Source organism: Tachypleus tridentatus, chromosome 13 (genome assembly GCF_004210375.1).
Source record: "Tachypleus tridentatus isolate NWPU-2018 chromosome 13, ASM421037v1, whole genome shotgun sequence".
Lineage (NCBI taxonomy): Eukaryota > Metazoa > Arthropoda > Merostomata > Xiphosura > Limulidae > Tachypleus > Tachypleus tridentatus.
This window is the reverse complement of record NC_134837.1, coordinates 98,716,049-98,740,618: the sequence shown is the minus strand read 5'-3', so window position 1 is coordinate 98,740,618 and position 24,570 is coordinate 98,716,049. Positions and strand designations below refer to the sequence as shown.

General features: G+C 31.0%; 1 protein-coding gene across 1 annotated transcript in view; it reads right to left on the bottom strand.

Moving 5' to 3' along the window:
- Prp3 (pre-mRNA processing factor 3) overlaps positions 1-24,570 on the bottom strand; it is a 60,330-nt gene that overhangs the window by 17,719 nt on the left and 18,041 nt on the right. Inside the window, exons 8-13 of the mRNA XM_076482882.1 lie at positions 24,316-24,413; positions 22,200-22,287; positions 20,046-20,147; positions 14,758-14,816; positions 11,979-12,073; positions 1,010-1,153 (exon numbers count right to left, since the gene is read on the bottom strand). Of these exons, the coding sequence (XP_076338997.1) occupies positions 1,010-1,153; positions 11,979-12,073; positions 14,758-14,816; positions 20,046-20,147; positions 22,200-22,287; positions 24,316-24,413 (586 nt within the window). The remainder of the gene's footprint in view (positions 1-1,009; positions 1,154-11,978; positions 12,074-14,757; positions 14,817-20,045; positions 20,148-22,199; positions 22,288-24,315; positions 24,414-24,570) is intronic.

Below are 24,570 nucleotides of genomic sequence, written 5' to 3'. Positions count from 1 at the left end.
CTTACCTCTAGCCTTTTGAAACATATTTAATATATTACTATTTCTTTTACTTAAACTGATTTTTACCAACCTAAAAATAAATTTATTTTTAATTTTAGGTACTTTTTTAACAATAAGTAAAGAATAAATATGAAAACAAAAAATAATTTGCTTAACCAATCTTCTTTTCCTCTGCTCATTGATTGTAGAAGACATTTAAGCTTACTTTTTTATAGCAGTAATGCACTAAATTTTTTATTTAACTAAATAATGCACCAAAAAACAGACTAATAACATGCAAAACGTAGACAATATCCCCTATCTCTCACAATTTTTCTGGCTTTCCAACAATGCAAAAAAAGCCTTTACAAACTCATCCAAGCTAGTTGTTAAGTTTCTCACTGGAACGTTGCTTGCACTCCGAGTGTATCCAACTATTATTGGTTCACAACACAGTATTATGCAATACATAATTCAATTTTCTCTCAGTTATATGTAATATATAATTAAACGTAACAGAGAACTATTAACACTTCCTGAAAGATAGGATGTGACAGGTTGGTGTGGCAGAAAGCATCTGATTTGCTACTGATAGCTTTGTCACCAAACAAAATTAAAGACTAAAAAAATTTTTTTCAGATAAATAATGATTTATAGTGATTCACTTATGTTTAAGTTCAAAAAGTTTGAATAATTGGTGGATAAAACAGATAAGATTTTCTTTCTTACAGTCTAGTTGCCATATTTCCTTTATATTTATTTATGCTTCCTTCTAGAATAAGGAATTTAAACCTTATATACTATTAAAATATGGACTGTTAGTTAAGATTTCACACTATATTAATTAGTATAACATAAAGTAATTTAATAAAATGTTGAATATAAGACACTAAAATCTCGTGTCATGTGCAGGAAAAGGATACCTGAAAAAAACAAAGAGTTAATTAAGAAATATAAAGCTTATGAATAAATGAATGTTTTTAGAGTTTTATGTATATTTTTTCATAACATCAAACCATAGTTATTTAACCTTTTGGTTCTGGTGGAGGTTCTAACCCAATACGTATTTTCTCCTGTTTTTCCTTCCAAGCTTCTCTCCTATTCTGTCTCCTTAGCTTCTTCCTCTCTTTCTTAGTAAGATATACGGGCAAATGAGTGGGTTTCATGGGATCAGCTATAAATAACAGAAAACTTTTCATATGACTATGTTGCATGTGAATGTATACAGAATTTGTTGAATACTGATGCAAGTAAAAACACTACATTTTCAATGGCATTTCCATTATGTTTATAACTATTAGATAAAGATATAAATATAATACACAAATGTGAGCTCACAGGTATGAAAAGTATTCTCTGAATTTTACATGTTCTGATAAACACAAGTTATTAGTATAAAGCTGGATCAACCAATATCTATTCATTGTAAAAACTTTCAAGCTTTAAGCCCACATAAAAAACTAATATTGTTTGACTGGTTCTTTGTGGCATAAAGCAGTAGGGCTCTCTGCACCAAATATTTCTTTGTTACATAAACAAATATGAAATGATTAAATTACTGGAATGATTAAAACATGAGACACACACACACACACACACACACGTCTAGAAGACTAAAAAAAATACATACGATCAAAATGCCAATGTCTCTTTTCCCAAGAAAACGTAAAAACATAATCAACTTGGATAGTGTCATCATTGTCTATAACACTGTCCAATGTTGAAAATCTGACTAACTACTGTTTATAACTCTAATGACAGTTTAAAATTAAATGTTGGCTACTGTGCACATTGCTCACACAACAGGTGATCAGTTCCTTGTAAAGAAAATAATGTGCATGAAAACTATGGCCACTGCAGAGTCTTGCAAGGACAACCTCGTCTCTCCAACTCCTATGCAAATTAGACAGCCAAACAGTAACAGTAGGCTATACCGAAACAAGTTTGTACATTGTTGCTAACCCCAAATCATCTGCCAACTGAAGGTAAATTTGGCTGTGGCATCAGTAACTCTTTCCTTTGGATACCAATACAGTCAGGAACACAGAAAAACTGATGAAAGGGAGAAATGGTCCAGTATTCTCTGTATATCCAAGAGATCACGATTATAACTTGCATGAAATAATTCCACAGTCTTCAAAGAGATAAATAGTCAGTATTAATGGTACAATTAGTGTTCCACTTGTGAATAATATAAAACAACTGATGTTGCATACAAGTGAGCAGTGAACATGACACCTATAAGGGAGTCGTGTAAGCAACTACAAAGTGTAGAAAACCAAGGCTAAGCTCAAAGAGTTATCTGATTTCAAGTATCTGTACAAATGGGAACAGAAGCATGGCATAAATGTATTTGTTATAGAAAAATTGATGCTTCATGTCAAGAGAATTTGACTTCTTTACATGACTCAACAAAAATATTACAGCAAGGGATGATAATTAGCCATAGGGTGTGTGGGGAGGGGCATTAAATATTAGTTTCAGCAACATCTTCAAATGTTAGAGCCACTTCAATCAACTTTTGTCCAAAAATGAAAGCCTGTGAAGATCTGAAACCTCTGATGATGCACAGTGTCCAACCTTTTCAATACAGAATCCATGAAGTGTAGACCAGAGACCTATACATCAGTTTATATTGAATTAGGGCACAACAGATCTTCAGCATAGAACACCCATCTATTCCCTAAGGAGTGGAAAATGTTCAGTACCCAATGTATATTTGAGTTCAAGTCATTTAACGTATGGAGTAAGAGTCAGCTATTGTCAAAGAGAAGTCCTAAAAACTTTGTCACAGACATAACAGAAATTTATACACCTCACAGAATTCAGTATCATGGTGCAAACCCTGTAAGCAGGAAAAATGCATGCAACTAGTTTTAACTGATGAAATTTTGAAACTGAATTTAATAAGAGAAGTTTGATGCCACTGGTCAATGTACCTCATATTTGAAGACTTACAGGACATCTTAAAGTCAGTAAAATAAATGCTGTTTGCAATTTCACAAAATAGCTTTTCTCAGTTTGTTCTGCTCTCTATAAGTGAAAAGTTTCAACACTCTCCACCTCCAATTCCTGCATATCCACATGTAAATGATTATGCAGCATCTCTTCACTAATAAGAGTGCGACATAACCTTTACTGTAACCAATAATCTTTTTACACTTGCAATCATTAATCTCTTTGAGACTGGTCAGAACACCAACAATATATATCACCAGAAGTGGGAGGCTGGGTGGGAAATGAATCCTGCATTAAACTGGTGGAGGGCCAGTAAAAAAATATCCCACTTTAGAAAGCATACAAAAAGAGACCAAAATGTGTGGAACCAAAAAAGAAAATATCCCACCTCAGCAGGATACCACACCACATCTGATCCAGTATATTCTTTGCTCTTTTATGACTATGTTGCAAACAAAAAAAGGTGAAAAAACATAAAGGAATTCCAAAATATGTATAACTGATTGATGGTACTCATGCATGTCCAGCAGCTAACGTGCAACAGAATGTAGCGGTAGTTCGACCTCATTGAACACCAGTCAAAATCTGGAATTATAATGTTCCATGGTAAGCAGAGGACCATCAACATTTGCACCTTGAAATGCAAATTTATAGGGTAGACAAACTACTGTACCAAAATCTATCTCAACTTGTGTGCATTCCCAACCCAACCAACCCATTATCCACCATGAATTGTGACATCCAACAGATGGCAGGAAGGAGGAAAGCCTTGGTGGGATGATGTCTCTGGTCCAATACCTGGTATATACTATCCCCAGCTACAACCAACAGATGGAAGGAGGAGGGACCACAAACCTGGTAACATTGGCATTTTCCCTCCAGTGAGGATAGATACCAGCCAGAACACATGAGAACTTAGATGGACTATCTCTATCCAACACCTGATTCCCTGGGAACCACATCAGGAGGGTATGTAAAAGGAATCCTCAGTATAATAGAGAAACTATAAAATATATACATGTGTGTGTGTGGCATGGCAGAGTGATTCAACCAAAACCTGGCAGTACGTGGAATTGTACAATAGGCCTGCAGTAGGAAGGGTAGCATGACATTAATACATGATTCTAATGGAGACTAAGCCATCCCCAACAAACACCAGATCCACTAGAAATGTACATTTGAATGATGGCATGATGAAATAATGACAGTGGGAAAAAGCAAAGTGTTTTATATATATATATACACACTTTAATACAGTATAGTGCTACAATCAAAACTTAAGTGGTATTTAGAATTGTACACATCAGGTCCACTGTGAGAAGTGCTACATGCTACTGACATCTATGTTGCCACTGCCATACTCCCAACTGAGTGGTATGATGCATCACTCAGGAGGACTGTCCTCCATTGTCCACCTTCCCAGCAGCTAGGAACTGGTAAATGGCAAAGTCTCCAACACTCCACTAGAAGAAATGAGGAAAAAACACATACATAGACAGTGCTATGCATGATCACAATATCAATACCTTACTTTGAAAAGCAGAGCTACCATCTTGATAGAGTCAATAAACCAACACCAGGTGGCATTTGTATTGATACATCAGGTTAATGGAAGGAAGAGTCTCAATGTCATGGAGCAAAAGAAATGGACAACAATCCCAGTCTGCTTTATTCATATGTGTCCATGGATGTACAGTACAAAAATAACATTTATGAAGCAAAAAAGAACTACTACTGGCCCTATGGAACACCCCATTTCTATGCCATACACAGCACAACTTTGCAACTTAATTGTTTCTACATATACAACAATTGAACATAGATACACAACCAGCACCTGGAACCATACACAAGGTCTGTGGTAGGAAGAACTGCAGTGTAATTGGCATTGAGCACAGTCACAAGATGGACAGTGTGGATTTTCAAAAGAAAATAATAAAACAACACCTAGTCAGACACCACTTGCTACAGAGTGGGCTTCACAATACCTATGTATAAAGTCTCTTGTAAAGAAATAAGTAACAAAAACATAGTAAAAACAAAAAACCAAGTCTATGGTACAATTAAAATGTTGACAAATTTGTAATTAAAACAAACACGCCTGTACAGTACTATTGCCAATCAAAAAGTGATTAATGAGTGCAAATGTAAAGAAAGCACTAGTTATGATAGGGGTTGTGTCGCACCCTACTGGTGGAGAGATGCTGCATAATCATTCACGTGTGGATATGCAGAAGCAAAAGGTGCAATGCTACTGGCAAGCACCAAGATAAAATATTGTATCAGAACTTACTTTTTAAGGCAGTATTAGTACAGGACTTATTTGAGCTGCTTTGTTGTTTATACATATTTGTTGTTGTTTTTAATCTTTACACATATTTGTTGTTTTTTTCAAAAATAGGTCCACTTCATCCAGCTGAATACCTCTACTTTTTTTTTTTGAAAATTTCAACTCCTGATGAAAATTATTTTGGTGCTAACAATTGTAACATTCAAGATGCAATCCTAAAGTAATCAAATTCCTATATTAAAAACTCAAATAATTTTGATCCCACATAGACTAAGAATTACCTCTCGGCTAAAAAAAGTAGATATGCAAGATCACTTAAGTAGCCTGTATGAATGAAGGTCGTATAAAATGACAAACTTCTATGTGGTATACAAGTCTTCTCAAAATCAAAAAGTATAGAAACAAGAAGCTCTCTCTTGAGGATTACTTTACTTTGTTTAGAATTCTGTGCAAACTTACAAGAGGGCTATCTGCACTAGCCATCATTAATATAACAGTGATAGACTCATGGTGGACTCTGTTTGAATACTGCTTGAACAGAGGTACCAAACAATGTAAGTATTAACCATATTCTTTACAAGTGCATGTGGACAGCTAATCAAAACAGTAGGTCTATAATTTGAAGAAATCTAAGGATCCTTCCCTAGTTTAAAAAAAGTGGTTGACAATAGCCCAACACCATAAACATAAAAATTCTAATTCCTAAAAGTAACCAGAAGAAGACTGAGATGAACAGGATATAAATAGTGCAGCAACTCATAATGGATGTCATCTGGTCTATCTGATGTACTGAATGATTGATGTGGAGAAGTTTCATGTTTTGTCAATGTACATGATCAATTATAGTCTGGGAAAAAAAAAGTTTTTTTTTTTTTTTTTTTCAGACAACATCTTGTTCAAGGTCTCAACTCAGTGTATCTCTTCCTTGTCAACCCATTTAGGAGTGGGAATTTGAGCAGTTGAAAATGTACAACTCTTAACTTGCATTCAGTTAAGGCTTTTAGCAACACTAAGTACAAGTGAAATTAATAAGGCAAAACTGTTTTAAGTGTTCAAATCATTGATGTTTAAAACAAATGAGATGGTTATAGATACAAGGATTGACTTTGCATTTTGGATATCCCACCTCAATAATGGTAGGTAAATGTTGTGTTGGAAATTTTAAATGAAAATCCTAATCAGCAGATATATTAAATTTATTCCAATCTTTTGAATGGAGATTTGCCTAACTGCTAATACTTATTGCCTGAAGAGACTAGTGAGAATCTCTCACACAGAAATGTTGAGTCTTCTTGACAATAAATTTCCATGTAGAATTTAAAAATAACATGAGGTTACATCAACAGGTACATCCTCAAAGAATCTAGACCTCAAGAGCAGTTCACTATTTTGAAATTATAAAATTACAATCAACAGGTTCTCAAATCTTAATTTTGTAACTGAATTCCAATTAATGGTAAGAGTTATACCAAACCACCTCATCTACAGACATTTATAGTATGTTGTAGTGCCTCCTGCAGCACTCAACGACCACGATCCTCTTCTCCCCTTTACAAGCCATCATGTATGATCATGGCAAATATGTTGAAGGACATTGAATCCTGAAAGTAAACTGTGTAAGCATAACCATTGTTGGGAATCTCCTCACCACAAACAGTATTCCACACTAAAAGGCAGAAACTGTTATTATGCATTTCCAACATGTTTTACTTATTACAATGATATTCCTTGCATAGTGTTTAAAAATTATATTATAGAGAAATTATTGCAAAACACCACTAATCATACTGATGTATCTTAGAAAATTCACAGTTTTTTTACCATTTTTCAAATACCTACCATTCAACTAAATTCACAATAAAAACACAGTTACTGACTTCATATTAAAAATGAAATATTTTCATAACTTTCCATCTAATGTCTTTTTAGGTTTTTTGTTTCAGAATGAAATTATCATAGTATGTAAAAAAAAAACATACAAATTATATTAATTTCCTAATTTTCATGTATCTGAAATTCAATTAGACTCATGATAAAAATATACACTAACTGTTAGATTTTCATATTAAATTGTGTGGTTAATTTTCAAACAATTCTCTATATAACAGCTGCATTATCTGCACATTTATATAAATTTTATATTTCACAATATTAACAATAATCATAACATATAGCTTATATTTATTCACTGGCTGTTAGGATATAATAGTTTGTTTTCTATTGTCATAGCTACTTACCAAATATATTAAAATAATTTTCTATTACTTAGAAATGTATCCAAAACACTATTTTAATAAAAGCTGAATTTTCCCATGATATGCAACAGGTGATGCCAATCTACTGATGAACAGTCATGCAACAGAACAGTATCAATGAAAAAAAATGGTGCAAATACCATGTGTCCTCTACATAATAATTTTTCTAATATTAATTAACTATTCTAACCAAACTCTGGAAACTTCAGTGAATCTTTCAATTTGCATTACTAACCTCAGTTCCTAATAAATCAAGGATATTCATATTGGTTACTTTGCATAAGTAGTGCTTCAAGGTATATTTAAACAATCATAAAATTTCTTCAGTATTGTGTATATACACATATACACAGTAAAACCTAAGTCAGAATCGCAGGGGACCGATTTCTGGTTTAGACAATGAACATACATTTCCTTAATTATATATAATTTTTGAGCAGAAGGTTATACTTACTTGACTCAAGGGAAGTAAGATGTTTGTGAATAGTCATTATACAATCTATGTTATATTTATTAGAATAAGAACAAAATAGACATTCGAAATATACATAAGTACATAAAATCATAATCAAATTTATTTGAAGAAACTGTCCAATTTCAACTGTTTTGTTTTTTTAATGAGCTTTCTCAAGTGATTAAAAAAAATGACAATCCTACAGCCTTTTCATGAAGTTTATTTCCCCCTTCATTTTTGCATACAATTTGATAGCGTTAAGATAACTTAACACTTGCGATGAAGTAGGAATTTCTATTTCCTCACTATCTTTTCTATTTTGTTCATCTTCTGAATCTCTCACACTGTTACCATCTTGCAATTCTATTATAGATTTTATATTAATTTCATCAGTTTCTGTTAAAACATTCTTGTCAATGTTCACAAAATCATCTGCATCAATCTTCTCAATCAGAGTTTGGATTTCACTAGAATCGTCAAAACAAACAACTTCTCCACAATCTCCACCATTATCGAGAATAAATCTACAGTTTCGAAACACTTTATTACGCATTTGACTGAATGACTTCAAAATGCAACTGCATCTAACACGTCAGTTTTCATGGTGATTTTAGATGCTCTCTTACAGTTGTCCATGTTTGCAATAATATGCTGAAGCATCAATTTTCTGTATTTCAATTTTATACACTGTATAATTCAATTATCTTGGGGCTGTAGAACTTATGTTGTACATGGAGGTGGAAAGACTAAACGAATATTTGGGTGACAAGGTGCATTATCTAGGAAAAGTAGAATATTCTTATTTTTTGTTCAATTCTTTTGTTTAATTGAACTGCAAAAACAATGATGGCACAAAAAAGAACAATATATTTAACCAATATTTACTGTAAGAAAATGTCCAAGAATTTATTAATATTTAAAGAAATTATTACTTAAATAAGAAATTAATATTTAATCAAGAACATTTTTTCCACCTTACTTAGGTTCTAATCCTACTTGTTGATAGATGAGGTAGGTGAAAGATAGTTTTCCATCTGTGTTATGCAGGTTCCGCCATATAGAGGGCCTTTTATAATAGAAATCTTGACATAATGCTGCAAAATTTTGATATTTTAAGCTTGTACATGTATCCACCTTATGCAGTTTCCAGCTTAGACGGGTTTTATTGTATGTATGTGCGTGCTTGTGAAGGGTAGCTTACTCATAAGAATAGCTGTGATATGAAAAATAATTTAATACAGTACAATATAGGGAGAACATAGAAAACTGCAGTACTGCTTTTCTGCATTTTCTATCTCTTTAAACAATATAATATTGTTGATTTCAATAAAATGTATCACTGCACAGGAAACTGTAAGGATTATTGAACACTGTTTGGAAGAGATGAAGCCTGTTTTAGTTAAATATATGGATAGGCATGCTATGCTATCTATAAATCATGGAAAGCTTATCAAACATCCTGCACCATGTACAAACTTGTATGAATAAAATTTGTAACAAGCAACATGTCTCTGGTGCAATTTTGTTATTAATTTATTTTTGTTTTTTGCTTAATACCACCTACTTGATATTTTTTGGACCAGGACTATAATTATTCAGATATTACAAAAATTTTCAAAACATTTAACCAGCATTATGATATACTTTATGTTTTTCATAATGTGTAAAAATACTTTATTTTACAACATTAAAAATCCAAATTGTATTAATATGTTTAAGTAAAATTTTGTAAACAATTAAAGAAACAAGAAAAAAAAAGTTAAATTTTTTTTCCAAATTCAGTCATGATAGACAAACAAATCTTCATAAGAAATGTTCATTTAAGACATAGTATCAATTACTAGACATGTTAAGAAAACACAAACATCACACATACAATAAAAAAAAATGTAAGAAATATCTCAATCACGAGTTTTCAATTCAATATAAGCTGATTTCATTAAAAAACACAGACTTGTCTGTAGTTTGCATTTATGTGCAACCTAATCTGCATTTTAGGCTGCTATAAAATTCTTGACAACCTGCATCATTTAAGCAATTTCTTCTTTTGAAAAGGTAGATGAATTCAGGTGAACTAGTAGCTTTGGGTACACAATGTAACACTTATATTTCACTAACATTAATGAAATGTTTTCAACAGGCTATATGTATTTTAATTGTTTCCATCACTTGTACCACACAATTTTATTTTTGAGTCACAAACTGTATCTACCACATGAAAATATGCTCTGCTCTTTTTATTAAGAAATCTGGTTAACCATTAGATTTACTTCTACGATTATTATTTTAAGAAATTTGACATGTAAAATTACTATTTATGTACGATGAATGGTAAGTACAAAAATTTTTAATGCAAAAAACAAACAAAAAACAGATTTGTACCATAACAAGGATATTTGACCACAAAGAGTCATTTCTAAAGGACTAGGTAAATTACATTAAAAACATTTTTAAATATGCAGATCAGCATGTCACATGACAACCATAGTGTATACAATCACTGTGGGACAGCTTGAATAAGAACTACATTCTGACATTGTCTGGTATTTTGGAGGCTGTTTGAAGCCACCAAAAAGTAATTGGAAAGAATATGCAACACTCCCTTTCTGACTGAAAATATTCATACACTCAGATCATAAAAATGTGTCCACCTAATGGATTTAGAATTTTCAATGAGTGGATATCACTTGCACTTAATGGTTTTTGTTTTTTGTTGTTAAATGCAAAGCTACAATAGACTACCTGTGCTGTGCTTGCCACAAGTATTGTGATTCAGATTTAGTAGTGTTAACCTTCAGGTTTAGTACTGTGCTATTTTAATAGCATTGGAGAACAAAGAAATATGGATTAACTTATGGCACCAGGGCCATCCAGAGAGACTTGCAACAAGTAATAACTGAGGAGTGACAAGTAAAGTTCAGTGTATTTTAAAAGATGAAAATACATAAATATAAAGGTCAGGGACAAAGACTGTCCTCACACACCAAACAGCATAACTAAGAAGGATCTCTATTTGGATAAAAAGTTAACAGAGTATGCATACCTGGAAACTTTGGCAAGTTTTATGGTATTCCATACAAAGATATTCTGATCAAGAAACTGTTATTGTCATAAACTAGATGAGCTATGCAAACTATACATGTAGATTTGGTGTGTTTTGGACATGAAAATCTTACAAGAAAACCATCTGAAATGAAAACTATGCTGCAATGTGTTATTTTAATGATGCACAGTCATCAGATGGAGAAAAATAGATGTGGCAAGGTAGACAGTAAAAATGTGGTGAGGATCCAAAATTGTTTTAATATGATGTACTCAACTTGCCATATTCATGTTACTATCTTATGAAAAGAAAAATGTTCTAAGAACTAAAATGTATAACTGGTATCACTGTGTTAGTCCTAAAAGTATGAGATAACTATTGTTATCCTTAGTACATATGATTTACAGTTAATGTTGATTTCAACAAAACTACTTCACATATGAATGTCAAACTGAAAATCATTTAGAAATATGGATTTGTTTTTAATATTTTAGCTTAGACTACGTATCCACTTTTTGGAGATATACAAATAACTAAATTGCACGTAACTGCACAAAGTTTCACAATTCAAGTTGAAGTTTTAGAAGAGATCAGTTACTTCAAAACAATCAAGATTCCAACTATGTCTATTTTTGACAGTAAATGTCTAATTATTTAAAAGTTTGCAACAAAAACAGAGTTAACTAACCTTAAAACCTAGCTGTAACAATAGCCTACACCATAACTACATACTTTAAGTTCTGATGATTTTTTTAAAATTCTAAATTACTGATAATATACAGATTTCCCCAAAGTCCAAGACTACTTTCTGTAGTGTTTCTATTACTCTTTACAATATTTACCAATGAAATCCTTATCATAAAATACTTCATAAAACACTGGTGTAGCTTATTTAAAACAAATTATTGTATATAAATAGCTTCAAGAGACTGGAAATCTGCTACAAACAAACTAATTTATCTTCAGGCAGTTCTGATGCACTAAAAATATAGTACTTACTTGGAGCCTTCATCTGAGTTGGATGTTCCACAAAATTTGTAATTCCTTCAAAAATCTCATCACTCAGCTTCTCACTCCTCTCAATACTTTCATAACTGGAAAACAACAAACGGCTCAAAGGATGAGGTAAGTGTTGTTAGCTTTCTTACCAACTACAAAACACCACTGATATTCTTTTAATTAATTCCAACCTTTATACTGAAACAAGATCTCATTCTTCCGACTTTATCACTTGAAATTCAAAGTTACAGCTCATTGTTTTTGAAAATGAAGTTTTACAACCTATAAATTCAGGGCAACCTGATGATAACATGACAGGATGAAATGAGAAAAGAAAAAAAAATATTAAAGTTAGAAAGCATCAGTCTATTTATACTAAAAAGGGTTAATTCATTTCCTTTTATTAGCAGACTGAACTGATAGTTAATTTGTGGAAATGAATGTATAACTGCACTTACACCACTGTTTTTCCACAGTTTTAAGGTAAGAGCTATTTCAGTATCAGGTGGAATTAAGCTACAAGCAAGATTCTTTAATGCCAAAGCAATAATTAATCATTATATAGCTGGCAGATGAACCTTACTTGTAATACACTGTTTTATAGTTTCAATTTGATGGTTTACATTGAAAATACAAAATATAAATAATATTAAACAGAATATATAATTTTAATTCAGCTATCTACGTTATTTCAAATGCACACAGTCGGCAAGTACTTGGCTGCTCCAATTATTCAAAGTACAGAGGTCCATACAATAATAAAAAATGTATTGTGGATAAGTTTGTCAGCTTTGCAGTTATCAAGACCACAAAATGTATATTCTACTATCTCAGAGTTGCGAGATAAATGCTTCTCAACTGTAACAAAATGTCTAACATATATAACTTCTGAGATTCTGTGTAAACTGGAAACTCCTGAAGTGCAAAGGATCAAGTAAAGCTTAACAATTAGAATTTAATGATAAATGCATTTAGTTTGATCCAAAAATAAATTAAATGTTGGAAAAAATTATTTTATTATCCTTTAGCAACATTATTTTAATTTGTATTCTTACTGCCAAAGCTGCAGGTAAAATATCAGTGCAATATCACCATGAACTGTTAGTAATACAAACATGAATTACATGTACTGAAATAGTTGGTGTGCCTTTCAAGTTTCAACTTAAAATCCTTACAGAACATCTATGAAGTTCCATGCTATATGTTTTATGTACAAACATAGGTAAAAAAAATTATTTGTTCATGATTATATCTCCTTTAGTTAAAAAACAGTCTAGTATTTTTGTGCTTACTCTCAACAACATATTTCACTTAGCTAAACAGTGAGTGGTAAGGTAATCTAGAGAGTAACTGACTGGTTTATTACCATCACCACAATTCTATAAGACTATGTATAAGTTTTTGTAAACATTCACTGTGTCACAAACCTTTTTGTAAAGGATTGTATTTTTCATTTTGTGTAAGCATATGCAACTACATTGTTTATTTCTCATGTAAACTTTCCTCATCTTAATATAATAATTCCTCTTGTAAGACAAATCTATAATATAATTTATTCTAATTCATTATTTAAGTTGTAGAAAATGGATTTGACATCATCTTAAACAATTTTATATTTTTCAATTAATGACAGTAATACAAAATACAATTTGGTCATTCCAACTAATAGTTTCTAGTTACAATTAACAACCTGTACTAAACTGTTTTAAGATTTTATACTATTGTATTAATGTATTAGGTTGAGGAATAATTCGCGAGCGTTTTTAAATAATTTCATTCAAGCATTACATGCAAGACTATACAATACTTCAATGCATGAACACATTACACCCAAAACATTTATTATGATACTTTATTTCATGTAATACCTAGGTATATAGTATGCATTGTATTAAACGAAATTGCAAGAAATTAAATGCGAAAAGCAGATGGTGTCGAAAATGCTCGATTTTGTCCACTTGACATTCCATTTAATGAGCTGAAAATTAAAGCAACAATTTAAGACAAATGAAAATCAAACACACCATCTATTAGAGCAAAAAATTATCTACCAAATGATATGAAATATTTTGCGAAAGCGTTTCATTTATGAATATATTTGTTTAACTTGAAAAATGCTCACGAATTATTCCTCAACCCAATAAGAAAATATTTCTGGAATTGCTTCACAGATCAACTTGGTCCCTAACATGTTCAAGTTTTGCTCTTGGAACACGGTAATATGCTTCTATAATATAACTGTTTATTTTTTCATGTGTAAAGATCAGCCAATGGCTAAAAGTTCAGTACAAATCAAGTACAAGGGAAGAAAGTGATATATTTTTTCTATACTAATCAATAATAACCTAAAAAAAACTGTCATATAAAGCAACAGTAATTTGAGTTGTTTTTTTCTCTGTCCAAAAGTCTAATGATAAAGTTTCAAGTTAACAAAAATCTGTTGGTTAGAATACTAATTGAAATATGGACTGAATAGAAAGTTTCATATTCATGATATAAAATGAGGGATTAAAAAACAATTGTAATGAATTATATAAAAGTTATCTAAGATGCAAATGCAAGCTTTAATTGAAAGCAAAATGAGTGAGTTGCAAGTTACTTCTGAAGTAGTCTTGTGTTTGCATACTGATCTTTATTTATACCTTGGCAGTTATAAATCTTGAAATCTTTGGATCAGTGTCAAGTTTCCTTCAACATAGCTTTTCCAATTTCAAAGCCCAGACTATCAGCCAAGTGGTCTCTTCTGATTCATAAAAATACTAATAAAGAAAGACCTTACCTCTCGCCTTTGATGATGTACCTGTCCCACCATTCTAGGTCTGGAATTTCCCCCTCTTTCTGTGTAGAAAGAAGATGTACCTATTACACCCACTCTGAGGAAATCTTAGCCAAACTCATCCGGTTATAACTGGCGAATAGTGCGTAAAGTCATAATACTAGAACTTCTTTTAATTTATATCTATTAAAATGATTTGAAAAGGGCAAGTGAACTGTGTAAAACAACCCAGTTTATTTATTAAACAGGTTATGAGCTTATATAATACTGACATTACCTGTTTAAGATAATGAAAAATGGTATGGGTTATATATATTACAGCAATGTTGCTGAAAGATATCATGGATGTCATTTTAAATGGTTTCACACTACTGAACATAGCACTAACAAATTCCAAATTCTTTGTTAATTACAGTTCACTAAGTGTATTTCAACTTTTACACACTTTAATAACAAGTATAAAGCCTTCCATCTATATCCCAAATACTGAGCTTTAGCTGGAGTTAAATCTCCTCTACTTAGTTCTATTCTATAATGTAATCTGTAACTACAAGGTGATTAGAACATTCTCAACTGTAAATATCTTACAAAATATGCAAGATCTAACAAACAGAAACCACTGGATATTATATTTATGTAATATTCAAGATGCAGTTAGTTAGAAATAAGTGTTTTTATGTTCTTGAACAAGACAAATATTTATCTTTTTATATCATCATACCCAATAATGATTACAATAAATTACCATTAAGATATTAACATATTTCATGAGAAAACCAGAGTATTTCTTTAAACCAGTTTTCTTTTTATGATTGAGACATAAATTTATTTAATAACAACATCCTTGTTTAGGATTGTTCTGGATATAAGATAATATTAAATATAAATATTAACATTAGAGAAAAATATTTTATTTAATATTTTACTTTACCAGTTTACTTTTTTTTTTCAGAAGAGAAAGAAAAGGTTTGGTTTTGTTAAGCACCTTAAATCTCCATAACAGATTATATGTGCTCTGTCCATCATAGGTAATGAAATCTGATTGTTTAACACCATAAAGCAGCAGACTTACTGCTGAGCAAAGGAAAAGGAGAAAACATTTTTGCACTCTTCTAAGTTCAGAGAAGTTACATTAATGTGGAGGTAGCATTTTACTTTAATAATTACAACTCAATTAATTATACATTTACTGAAAATGTGTATGGCCATCACAAAACAAGAATACAAATTAAAAATTCTGTTTGCAAAATGCCATACTTTGTGAAAGAAACATATATTTTTAAAGGAAATTTGGTTGTTTAACATTGGCTCCCAAGCCTATTTTACTGATACTTTCCAGGATCCCACTAGTCATTTCACTATTACTTTCTTTTAGAAAGATTGTTTATGTGGCCATTGTGTCTCAGCCAATAGGTGACCCTTTTAAAAGAAAATAGAGCACAGCTCACTGGTGGGTCATCTGGGAGCCAACATGTTATGGATAGTAGAACATTATCCCATCCAAATATAACAGCAAGTTAGATTACATATCCTGAATGAGATACAGAGATTTGTATTCAAAGTTACTGACTAATTATGGAACAGAAACTGTTTATTATTTGAAAGAGAATATTTTGTCTTGAAGGATTGTTTAAAATTTATTGGATATTAACTTTAGCTTATCTTTCAGGAGTGAAGTGATATCAAAACAATATGATACACAGCTTTGAAAAACATTAAAAATATTTCCTTTTATTTTACAATTTAAATTTTTATATTGTTAACTAGAGAGTTTCATTTTAGATCTCCAGTTTCAATTTGATCAAATGCATTAAAATGTATCTTTTAATACTATATTTTGCCATATGAAGTGGTCACAACTTCCATCCACAAAATAAAAACATGGCAAAGATTTGTCAGCAGCCTAGGACCACACCTTTCAAGATGGTTTTATCACTGCTTTTGTCAGTAAAGGTACTTGGAATTTTGTTAGCAATATTGTTTGTAATATGTATGTATGTATGTATGGAATAAACAATTGCTTCTCAATAAAAAATAAGTTATTTTGTGTGCATTGTTTGAAAATAAAATTAACAATATTATTCACTAAATAAAGATGTATTGTCAAATAATAAAATTTTTGAAGTTTTCAAACAGATACAAAAACATATTGAAAAAAACAAAGAATGTCTTCCACATCTCCCATTAGATTCACCTGTTTATTCCTAAAGGTGCTACAGTTAGTTAGTGGCTTGAAAAATCACACATTACTTCTCAAACTACTTTATTTATTCTACACTGATGTAAGCTGTAATAACACATTCCCTACAGCCATTTTCCAAGCTGGGTTTTATCAGCAATTGTTAAGACTGAAGGGCTGCAGCAATAAAACAAAAGAGAATCCTCAATAGCCACAGCACTTGAAATTCTTTAAGGCATGATTAGAGTAAATTAATCTGTGTGACTGGTATTGCTGGCAGACAAAAATGAAGCTAATAAAAAAAAACAATCATGAGGTACACATGTACCTGATTCAGTTTTATTACTCATCAGGATCTCTACCATCCAACCCTCAAATTCAAATTTGTTTTCAAGCAGGATTATAATAAATTAATCTATGACACCCTTGGGCATGGTCAAATACATCAACCAAAAGGGTCTGACCTCCTTAGGTCAAAACTGTAATGTTTAGAAAAGTCCATCCTAGAAATGTGTCAAAATTAAACAAGTGAGAATTATTACTGAAATATTTGTATATGAATGCACATTATGTTAACATAATCAATTTGTCACTGCTATTATTAGTGAATTGTTAAGAAATAATCACCAGCAATAATGGTTGTTGAGTGATAAAATATGCAAGAAAAAAGTTTGTTTTCCAATAATAAATTCAAAAAATTATTATAAACATTGGCTGGCACAAGAGTTAATTACTGATAAGTAAATATGGTAGGAAAGAACATTTTACTAGTAATGGAGGACAAATCTGTACACAGGTAATTTTAAAACTGATGAAATTCATTAGCAAGACCAGTTTGTTCATAAAAAAAGTGGGACAGTACAGTATGCTACAATACAAGAATGGATAACTTGTTATAATATAGGAGTCATGTATATATATAGTAGCAATGTCTTAGAAAAAAATGTGATTTTTTTATTTTTTACCTAAATGCAAGATTTTTTTTCTATTAAATATCAAGTGCTTGTTGGTACATTCTTATGAATAAAAGTAATTTACATTATTGAACAAAAACATGAAAACTCTTCCTTTAAGAGTCTACACACTAATGCTTCCCGACTATTTACACTGTATACAAGTGTTTTCATGGAACAGAAGATACATGCAAAGGAAACTAATAAAGAATCATGAGTGAAATTTTTGGAGTAACTAAGAGCAAATTTCTTTTAATAATAAGTGTACAAGAGTTCACACTGTCATAAATTGGAAACATGTTTCCAATAATTCTTACTTCTACTGACACTATAGCTATTTCTAGGGTTTTCACTCTTTGCCCATATAAGCATTGATAACACTTGCTCCAGTGTTTTATACCCCCACTTTAATGCCTTAGGCAAATTCTAATTTGCAAATTTCTCCATCAACTTCAATGTGCTTTCTATCTACCTACTATACACAATTACCTCATTTTGATAATGTAATCACTTATTTGAGACATAAGCTGGGTTTTAGTGGGGCAGGAGAGTGCCAACAAAGGTAAGTATTATTGACAGTACTCTCACTTTAGGAAAATGTTAACTTCCAAAACATACTCACCATCTGCTGAGACTATAACTTGTGGAGGGGTTGGTGCAGGCACAATCCATATAGAAAGTCTCTATATCGAATAGAAGTGTACCAAAAGGAAAAATGGTACAAAAGTCGGGGAAAAGCACATTATCCAAAACAGGTATGCTATTCACATGGAATTTAGTTCCTATATCAAAACTGGAATAAAATATGAGTAATAATCAGTATAGGCCAGCCCCAATTAGATATTCAAAGTTTCACAATTCGGGTTTGAAATTAAGGGGTCATGGTACCTATATCCCATGTTGGTGGTTAAGGTTATTGGAACACAATATTATAGGTATATACACTCTGATTGGATCTCAATCTGTAGGCATTAGAGTGATGCATTTCACACCACTGGTATCATAAGAATAAAATAAGCAACACCTAAGTGGACAAACCTCCTCCTCCACTTGAAGAAGAAGTCCAAAAGGTAACATCACATGCTTAGAACGATAGTATCATACATGCCGTACTCAAACAAAGGAACAGAATTCATCAGGTCTGAAATTATGAACATTCATCTTCACTCCCCAACAAAGTGGATAAAGAGTATTCCGAGAGCATGTGGAAACTGTGCTCAACCAAGGATCTAGGATGGAATCACTTCATGTTCAAAATTATGATAGTGGACCACCTTCCATGAATAATAAACTAAACCAACATTGTACTTCATCTGAAAGGGCACATCAAAGTTGGTGGAGAAATTTGCAAATTAGAATTTCCTAAGGCATTTAAGCGAGGTATAAAATACTGGAGCAAACATTCTCAAGGCTTAGATGGGCAAATAATGAGAATAGCAATAGTACCAGGTAATAGTAAGTATGTTTTAAAAAATGCCATGTCACTAAAGCAATCTTTTTAATACTGGCATAAAAATGACTTTTTTCCTTTAAAGTCTTCCCTATGGTGTGAAATGATTTCTGTTAATTTCATATGGAGAGGCTAATATTTCATATATAACTTACAAAGATAATAAGAGCTGTTGTGTAAATTAACAAATATTGTTAAATAAAACACACACAAAAAAAAAACCCTTGAATTCTACTGTATATTTTTTCAAGACTCCACATAATAGATATACGATTAAAATTACTTAGAAAAGTATAAATGCAACTATTTAATTAAAACTGTCACATTTAGTTTAAGAACCTAATTCAGGAACAGCTGTAAATGATAGTACCTGCTAAAAGCCTTAGCAACTGTCCCTGATGGAATGATGACATAACCCCGCTGTAAAATACAAAAAGTAAAAGTAGGAAATGTCCTGCTATGAGCAAGATTTTGTTTTTAAAAAAAAAGTACACATTTTTGGTTATGAATAATCAAAATAAAATTTCATGGACTTTTGAAAATAGTATAAAGAACCAAGGGCTTAATCATCTGTAGACAAAAGAAAAAAAAAGTATTTTATGCCAATTATAATGTATAATTTAATAAGATTTTACAATAAATTGAGATTTTAAAACAAAAAAGAATCAAAAGCTACCACCATAGTCTCACAAAAGAAAAAAGTACTTACAATTTCTTTCTTTGGAGTAATTAACGCCAACTTTGTTGCTGAAGAAATACCAGTTTTCTTGGCTGCATGGGCTATTTCTGTTTGAAGTTTTTCCAACTGTGACTGAATGATTTGAAAAAAAATTGCATTAGCTCCACCAACAGATAAAGGAACAGTAAGTGGTATCCTATTAAATGAACACTGTAAAATTTAGAAATTAAGAAGACAAGCTTTAAGTTTTTGTTTTGAAATAGCCATGTTTAAGAACGGATCTGTCTATGTCTGACTTCAGTTATTAAACCCATTTCAAAGTTAAGTAATAAAATTCAAATATATATATATATTAGCCACAACAAAAATAAAATTTCAAACTTCTTTGAATACTTTCAACAATATTTAAATTACTTTTTGAGTAAAATTACAAAAGATTTAATTTCAACACATTTTTGTGTTATTTATTATTTCACTACATAACATCTCAATTTAGTTGCAATACAATATAAAATATTCAGAAGTTTTTTTTTACTTTCAAATTATTTAAACTAATATACTAATACCACAAGTGCAGCTCTCTTTAATGTATTTTAAGTTTACCCTGTCACAAGCTCATGATTACACAAATGGTTTCTTAAATTTTACTTAGCATTAGTAATGGTATTATGTAAGTTAATTAAACACTAAAAATGTGCTCTAAAATTCCCAATACTAAAATGTTTGTAGAAAAATCTCCTAATATATTTAAATGGAACTGATTGTAACTTGCAACCTTTACAGTTTCATGATGTATCACATGTGTACACAGATAAATAAGGATGTACAAAACTCAATTTTAATTGTACAAAATTTTTCTTCTTATCATGCACTTATCCAGGGTCATCTAACACAACTTGTGGCATTGAAACGTTTAAGAAAAAACTTTTAAAGGTTGATGCTGTAAGATCCTATTATTCTATAAAATCTGCCTCTGTTCATTCAATACTTCAAAGTTAAACAAATTACTTCTTGTTTTGTATAACAATAATAAGAAAGTGTTAAAATAATTTGCAGAAGAAAATAAAAATCACAGGAAAAAACAAGCATCTTACATATATTGTAAACCATGGTGTCTGTCTAAGCATTAACACTATCTCCCATTTTAAAAGCTCCACCCAAGCAGAGAAAGCTCAACATTTTGAAATTACCAGAAAACAGGCATGAATAATGTTGATGCTGAATTTTATTCCATAAGCAGGATATTCTACACTGCATTGTTAGGATTTAATCACACTATAATTTACATTTCAAAACAAGATGTAAATCAAAGAATAAAAGTGTTTACAAAAATGGAAAGAGGCAAAGAAGGTCACTATGTTTGATTTACTGAGCATAGTGATATCTCAGCAAATAGGAAAGATGGAATGTTCATATTTTACACTCCAGCTTGTCAATAACAGTAATCTGAGTTTCTAATTTGTACAAAAGTATAGACTTTGTATCTGAATACCACAAATATCTTATTTGAATCAGTGTTGCATTCAACATACCATGTGACTCACAAATTTCAATATTTAATTCAATTTTAAGTCAAGAAATTATTAATGATTAATACTAAAATTTGAATTAGAATCTACAATATGATATCAAATCTATTTACATAAATTCCTGAAGCCGTCATTCAATAAAACTTTGAATGTAAACAGACAAAAGGAATGACATGGTTTTTAACTTACAATGTGAGGATTAAAACAATTTTCTAAAACTAAATGTAGATTACAAAAACAATTACATAATTTTATTTCACACATTAAAACAAACATATACTTATAACATAATAACAATATGGCCTGGTATGGCCTAGTGGTTAGGGATTTCAACTTGCAATTTGCACAGTTACAAGATAGTTGCTTGCCATTTTAGCTGTGGAGTCACTATAATGTGATGGTTTATTCTACTATCTCAGAAATTTTCAGAAAATGATGCTGATCTGTTGCTTTTCTTTTAGTCTCTTACTTCAAAATTAAGGGTAGCTGGTGCAGCAAGTACATCTCAAGTAGCTTACAGAAGATTTTAGATTTTGAATTTAAACAAAACCATAAATGTTTATTAGTTGTTTATTATACTTTATAACAGATGCTTTTATTTCTAGTTTAAAAAATAAATATACATATATGTAGAATACAAATCTTTCTCACTCACCTTAGTTCTTAATCTTTGAGCAAGATGTTCAAATTTGCCTTTTTCATGAAACTTAAATCCCCGTTTAGGTCGATGAGAACTTTTAATGCTAGGAAAGCACAAGAAACACAACAGTGTAATTACAGCTAACTTAAATTTAACACTCTGAAAAATCAATTTAAACATTACAAAAAGTCATTTACCTTCAAACTTCTACAATTTATCATTTTCATGAACACATATCCACACACAAAACAGAGAGAGAGAAAAAAAATATATACTGTCATTTCAAAACCTTTAGCTATGATGTGACACTAGTCCATTTATTCACTGCATTCTATTTGTAAATTTTGGAAAACCAGTTCAAATGTGAATAACTGTTTTCAGACACAAATTTAAAGTATAAATGATCAGAAACATGTAATAAACCTTATATAAATATTTAAATCTTACAAACTGAAAACAAATTTTAAAATTGTGATATAATTAGTATCAGCTTGTTTCATTACAGCAGGAACTATTTCCTTTTTGGAGAACGTACATGTGTGACATTCTTCGTTTACAGGAATATTGGCACACAGATAAATTAACCCTGTATAAGAGGTTTGAAGACTTAGCTGGATGGAATGTTAATGTGAGAACAAGTGCAAATGACAAAAAAGAGAGAGAGAGAAAGAAAGAGATCAACACGTTATGCACCATTTATTTTACATACATTTATACTCTGTCTTCCAGGTTGAGAAGATGAAAATGAAATAAAATTAAAATAACAAGGCTTTTCAAATTAAAAAAATATCCACTTTTCTTAGAAGTTGGGATTAATTCTTACAATGAGACAAAAACCGCATGTAAAATGTACATTCTCTCTGCAACAGACTGGTCAGAAAAAGAAGTACTGAAATGTTGAGATATATATGCTTCATGTGACAGCCACATGGTATCCTCCACACATATCAAATAGAATACAGTACAACTATCCCAAGATTTGAGTATCTGTTTGTAACTACAAAACCACACAATGAGATACCTGTGCTTTGCCCACCAATGGTATTGAAATCCAGTTTGTAGCATGACAAGCCTTCAGATTTACTGCTAAGTCAAATAAATTCTTTGACTGGTTAAATTAAACAAAGTAACACCTCAGGCTGCATGACCTCAATCAGATCCAGAATTACAGAATTAAAATTCGAGAAAATATAATAATTATGATCAAGATGAAACTGTTTAAATAATGCATGATACTCAATTTTTCATTCAAAAAAGGATGAAAGGTCAACTTTAAAACAAATTATTATTTATACTTATTTTAATAAAAACAACAAAAATTCATCACACAATCTATGTGACTCATATACAAATGAAAGATTTCTCTGTTTACTGCAGTTAAAGGTGTATTTGGTGAAATGCAACATTCTTATATGAAGGGGTTTAAGCACAACACTTCACAATGTACTCTGTCCATCACCTGTATCAAAATTTGACTTTCTGGTGTTATAAGCCCTCAAACTTACTGCTAAACCACCACCAGCTGAAAATGCTTATATAAACATCATGTCTGCTCTGTTGTATATATGATTTAAAATTTAATATATTCTAAATTTCAACAAAAAAGTGATATATGTTTAGTGTTGATTAGCTAACATCTTCAATTTTACCTACTGGCCTCATAACCTAAGTCATGTGTTTTTTTTTTTCACATACCAAACAACTCTGTCACAGAATATAAAATGTATACTAGGCTTAATATGCAATGTAATACATGCCCTTTGCAAAAATGCCACTACCATTCAATGAGTAGACAGATCTATAGGTGTGGTCTCCAGCATGCATACAATAGCACCTAGGCATTTACTGCTTGTTATAGGTTATATTCTAATGTAAACACACGACCCACATTCAATTTCTGCTATTAAAAAGTAAAATACTTAATTTATAATGATTTATTAAAATTATTTAAGTTTTTAGCAAGTGTTATCTTTGTGGTTCTAAGGCTTTAACTGAAAAGATTTCAGAAATTATGAAATAAGTTGAGTAATACATATTATTAATTATAACTGATCCAAAAGGAAATTTGTAAATAAAAATAATGAACATTAATTCAGTTACATACACATGCATATGTAATTTACACACATACCTTACTCTTGGGTCAAAAAAATTCTGTTCAGTAATATCTTCAGTGACCTTTTCTTGACTTAACTTGAACTGTTCTCTTTTCTGAGCTCTGATGTTAGCCTAACATGGAATTTATCAAACTCTACATCAAGTAGCAAATAAGATATCCATATAATACAAGTACTTGTTTTAATTCTTAAACAGTGGGAATGTTCTAGGTAGCAGCATCAATTGATTATAGCTGCTGTTTAAGGGTTAATTTGTGTTTTCAGCAACT